At 36.4% G+C, this 6000-nt stretch overlaps 1 protein-coding gene across 1 annotated transcript in view; it reads right to left on the bottom strand.

Moving 5' to 3' along the window:
• Positions 1 to 5379: 5379 nt before the first annotated feature.
• Positions 5380 to 6000, bottom strand: part of LOC150090420 (kinesin-like protein KIF11-B) — a 336901-nt gene continuing 336280 nt past the window's right edge. The window contains exon 24 of the mRNA XM_090390308.1: positions 5380 to 5579. Within this exon, the coding sequence (XP_090246434.1) occupies positions 5380 to 5579 (200 nt within the window). The remainder of the gene's footprint in view (positions 5580 to 6000) is intronic.

The raw sequence follows: 6000 nt of genomic DNA, 5'->3' as shown, positions 1-6000 counted from the left end.
TCTATCTTTCTTCAACATGAATTTATGCCACCTCAAATGCAAAATCTGGCAAGGGAAAGAATCTCATTAGCATTGAGCTTGCTCAAATCATTCAATGCCGTATACACCTTCAATCAGATCACCTTGCAAGCACATAGTCTCAAGACACTGCAAACTTAAGTCTTTCTTGGTAAGAGCACTCCTTTGTTCTCCTCTCACCAATCTTTGCTCTTCTCTGTTCTCAATCCACTCAAGATCCTTCCTAAAATGAGGCCTCTAGAACTGTATGCAGTACTCAAGGTGTGGCCTGACCACTGCCTTATACAAAGGGATAATCACCCTCTTATCTCTGCTAGCAAAGATCCTGTATATCATTGACAAGACTCCATAAGTACCTCCCCCCCCAGGTTTTTTCATTCTCCACTACCCTGAATGTAGTACCACACATTTGGTACAGTTTCTCTGGCATTACTACTACCCATATGCAGTACTTTACATTTGTCAATGTTAAGCTTCAATTTATACCTCTCAGCCCATCTAGTCAACTTTTATAGATCCTGTTGCAGTAGTGTACTGTTATTACTATCATTAACAATCCGGCCAACCTTCATATCGCTTGCAAACTTTGCATTAAACCTGATATACTTTCAATCAATATCATTGATGAATACAGAAAACAACAATGGGCCTAACACTGAACCCCCGGCAACTCTACTAATAACATTAATAACATTGGTCCATAAAGAGCAGTGGTCAGTGATTACCACTCAGTCTTCTCACACTCAACCATCCTTTTATCCATTTTAGCAACCTGTCCTTAATGCCATACTGCTCCAATTTGTACAGTAGTCTTCCATGTGCAACAGTATGAAAAGCTTACCTAAAATCCAAGTATATGATATAAAAATTATTTTTTGCATCCAGTTCCTTTGTGACCACATCATAGTATCCAATTAAATTGGTCAGACAAGACTTACCCCTAACAAATCTGCCTTGTCTAGATGATTCTGCACTGCTTCTTTAACCAGCATCTCAATTATTTTCCCTGGAACAGAAGTTTAACTAACTGTAATTAATCGTGACAATATTACGAGAAAAGATCTTTGGTCTTGTTTCCAGGATGTGCTCTTCTCCCCATTCAGTCCCCTCCCATTTCCTATAAAATGATTGACCTTAAAATTGTCACAATTAATCATTAACACAGGGAAGTGTTTCATTTAAGCTGATTCTTACTTTCAAGATGTATCATGATCACTGAAATTTTCAAAAAATGTTTTCTGGATTTGTAGCTCACAATGGTATATTTTGATTATAAAATCTAGATTATAAAAAAAATGCTTAGCTGGGCTCACTGGGTATAATCCCTACCAGCTTCAAATCTAGAACACAAACTACTTTGAAATAATGGAAATTCTTGTACCATTTAGATCAATGCTCTTCAAGTATTGTGGAATCCATGGCAGTTCCTTGGAACCCTGAATACATTTAAAAACATTGATACATATGTATGCAAATTAAACTAAAAGAAAAAATCAACCTCAGGGTTTCACAAAACAGACCGAATACTTATTGTTTAGAGTTATTAGTAATAGCAAAATGTATGGAAGTAAGCATATACAACATATTAAAAACATTACCAATTTCATTGATCCATCCCTTATAATAATTCTCTTTTAAATTTATTCAAATTAAATTTTCTATTTATATTCCACAATGACTACATTTGGTTGGAGGAGTTCACAACGTAGAGAATACAACAGAACATTATTGTATTTAGTTGTCATGTCAACTTGAACTACAGATCACTCAAAACATGCACACGTACCCTGACACTTTTAGCATTAGCAAAGGCATACGACGCAAGAAAGAAAGTTTATATAGCATTAGAAGGAAAAAAAAAAAAAAACCCTACTCATTTCACCCATCCACTCACTCCAAATGTTTGTCTAGTTCTGCCTTGAATTTATTTAAGCTATCAACCACGTGCTGGCAAAAGGCAAACTTTTGCACATTATCCTACAACTGACTTTCCTCAATTTAAATTTATGCCTTCTCAAGCAATTATTCTGAGCAAGAATTCCATCAGCATTGAGCATGCACAAACCACTCAAGGCCTTATACACCTCAATCAGATCACCTCACAGGTGCCTAGTCTCCAGACACTGTAATTTGCAAAACTTAAAACCTTTCTTCGTAAGTGCAACCATTTGTTCCATTCACTAATCTTGTTGCTCTTCTCTGTACTCGTTCCAACAGCTCTACAACCTTTTTAAAATGAGGCCTCCAGACCTGTATACAGTCTCAAGGTGTGGCCTGACCATTGCCTTATACAAGGGAATAATCACCTCCTTATCCCTGCTAGAAAAATTCCTGTATATCATTGACAAGACACTATGAGCTACTCTTGCTAACTGTCTGCACTGCTCAGAAAACTTCATATCTGCCAGCACAATTACTCCCAGTCCTTTTTGTTCTCTACCACTGCCAGTGTAGTACTACAGAGTTGATATGCCACTCTGGGGTTGCTGCTTCTCATATGTAGTACTTTACATTTGTCAATGTTAAAATGTCATTTGCCACCTCTTAAGCCCATCTGCTCAGCTTTTCTAGATCCTGTTGCAGCAGCGTACTGTCATTAGTATCCTTAACAACCCTGCCAACCTACGTATCGTCTGCAAACTTGGACATTAAGCTTGATATACCATCATCAATATCATTTATAAATACAGAAAACAACAAATGGACCCAATACCGAACCCTGAGGGACTCCACTAATAACATTAGTCCACGATGAGCACTGTCCATTGATTACCACTCTGTCTTCTCCCATTCAACCAACCCTGTATCCATAGCAGCAATTTGCCTCCATTGCCACACTGCTCCAATTTGTGCAGCAGTCTTCCATGTGCTGCAACAGTATCAAAAGCCTTTCTAAGATCCAAATACATGACATCAAACTTATTCCCTGTATCCAATTCCTTTGTGACCACATCATAGTATCCAATCAAATTGGTCAGGCAAGACTTTCCCTTAACAAAACCATACTGTGTCCGAGCTATAAGTGAAGTCTTGTCTAGATGATCCTGCAGTGTTTCTTTAACTAGTGCCTCCATTAATTTTCCAGGAACAGAAGTTAAACTAACAGGTCTATAATTACTTGTGTTGCCCTTTGATCCTCCTTTGTGAATTGGGGTCACATTTGCACATCTCCAGTCCATGGGTACCTCCCCTGAGTCCAAAGAAGCTCTCATAATTATGGCTAAGGGTTTGCTTACTTCCTTTGCTGCCTCCTTTAATATAACTGGATAGAACTGTGGGTGCTGAGCATGCATAGCGGAAGTTAAGTGAAACTTCTTTAGAATCTTTTGAAACGTTTTTGAGAACAAATGTTCAATTATAAATGTTTCTGTCAAAATTTATGAAATACGGTAGAGAATGATGAAAGAAATATTTTGGTTTTTAAAATCAGACTACTAGAAGCTCAGATATAGCGATTTAAAACAAAAACGTGACACGTGTGGGAGTTACACCACTGTCGCGCTGTAGGGGTACTGATTGCATCATGCGTTGCTGCTACATATATTTTGTGTCACATTTTCGTTGCAATTTTTGTCAATCCACAGATGCAAATTACTACCATGTGAAAACTGCCTGGGGTGCGCCTAATGAAGTTTCACTTCAAACATCAACTACACCAGGTATTCTCAGGTGGCTGCTCTCTCAGTTACTAACTGGGCCTAATGCTGCTTAACTTAGGTTGTTTGGATGAGAACTGGTATATTCAACCTAGTATGATAGTTGGCTGTTCAGAACACCTCTAATGCATTTACTTATGGCTTAGTTTGTTCTGTCGCATTTTCATTGTTTTTTTTTTTTTTTTTGTCAATCCACGAATGCAAGTTACTCCCATCTGAAAACTGCTTGGAGTGCGCCTAAAGAAGTTTCACTTCAAAAATCATAAAACAGCAGGCTTTATCATAGTGGGCTTTGGTTAAGCAACATCAATATTGAGGTTAGATATCACTTTAGGATTTTAATGTGAAGTAATTCTTTGGTATGAGAAACTATAGTTTGTTTACCCAAGTAGCTCAAATTGATAGTAGGGATGTTTTTTTTTTTTTTTTTTAGTTCATGTTTAGAATTTATCATTTGGAACATCAGTGATCCATGATGCAGAATCCTGGAGTAAACTGAATAATAATCAAGTCCAATGAACTCTGTCTCCTATATTTACTTCAAAGATTATGTCCACTCCAGGAAGATAATGTCTATTGACTAGTATTTTTTTCTATTCCTTTCTTAGTTATATTCACCTGCCATCACCAAGAAAAACAAATATATATATATATATAATACTTGTCTTCAATAACCATCTATACAAAATGAAGAAATTAGGTAGTTAGTAGCTACCATTGGGAAAGGGTTGCAATCCCTATCGGCTTGCTTTTAAGGATTCCACAAAAAAGAGGAAATGCATGGTTATATTTTCCAACTAATGTCTATAGCCATGGAATGGCCTGTAGCAAAAAGCTGCAGCTAGCTCGTTGAGCAAGGATTGGCACTGCTTTCAGCATGCCAGAATTGTTTCACTTAAATAAAACAAAAACTGCACTACTTATCATAGTTACTTCTGCTCTTGTCAAATTTTACATAATAGGTTCTATCAGACTGTAGTAGTAATAGCAGCTCTAAACAGGTATATACCAATGCCCTGAAAATTCAATGGGATCAATCAGAGGTGTGTGTGTGTGTGTGTGTGTGTGTGTGTGTGTGTGTGTGTGTGTGTGTGTGTGTGTGTGTGTGTGTGTGTGTGCGCGCTCGCGCAACAGAAACATACTGCAACAGAAATATTTTAAAGTGAAAATTTTACAAAATTTTCTTATTTCTTACACTACATTGGATAATACAATCCAAAAATATTTTTAGACAACAACCTTATTATTCAAAAAATAATTTCCCTGATTATTAACTGAAATTTGCCTTTATGGACAAATTTCAGTTAAAAAGTGGATGCAAACAAAACCACATTCTCTGGGAAATTAACATGGCAGGAGTTCATACTCCAAAACAAAGCTTTAAATAATTTCTTAAAGCTATACTTTTCTGGTGAAAATTTAATTAATGATGCAGTTTGCAAGCTTTTACCTTCCTTGAGGAATGTTAAAATTCAGTTCTCCAAAAATTTTTCATAAAAATGAAAAAAATGTTTGAAAAACACAAAAATGTCTGTTCTTGGTTGATTTTCACCCGTACACCCAATTGATGAGGGGGGGGGGGGAGAAAAATCCTCTCCTAATTTCATTTACTTTAAAACAATGCATATATACCGACTGATTTTTTTTTAAATTGCAGAAGGTAGAAATTATGTTATCCTAAACACTACTTGAAATATATCTTAAGTTATTTCATATTTATTAATGAAGCTAAAACTTCAGGGAAACTGATAATTATTAGCCTTACCTCAAAACTAGACTCGTGTAGTAAGTGATTATAAGCTCTAGGGTCATAAGTGGTACGAAAACGCTGAAGAATTCGCTCATGTGGAGAAGTTTCAACCAACGTTTGTGAATACGGATAGTCCTTCCTTTCTGGGGTATGACCTAAGAATGTAAGAGAAAATAAAATAAATTCACTGTTGCCAAGTGTTATCTCCATTTAAACCTTTTAATTTTTTCATACCTTATTTCTTTTATTTATACTTTAGACAACAATTGGCCAGAGGAGTCTGCACTGTGCATAAGGCTCTCTCACTCTGAAGTCTGTCATTTTACACAGGTTAGGTTAAGAAGATAATAAAATGACAAGGAACTATTAATGCAACAAGTTTTCTAAAAGAAGCTTAGACGAGCTGATTTTGGAAGACTAGTTATAGTGTGTGATATTGCACTGAAAGTGTAGAAGCAGTTACTTATGCACACTTATTGTCCAAGAGGAGAACTGGAGAGAAATCATTTCTAAAGCAAAGAGCAACATTACAGGTTACTATTTTGATTACAGAGTGAAGCAGTATACTCCTTCACT

Source organism: Mastigoproctus giganteus, chromosome 2, assembly GCF_048544385.1.
Source record: "Mastigoproctus giganteus isolate SK-2022 chromosome 2, ASM4854438v1, whole genome shotgun sequence".
Taxonomy (NCBI): Eukaryota; Metazoa; Arthropoda; class Arachnida; order Uropygi; family Thelyphonidae; genus Mastigoproctus; species Mastigoproctus giganteus.
Note: the sequence above shows the minus strand (reverse complement) of the source record. Positions and strands in the feature narration are given on the sequence as shown.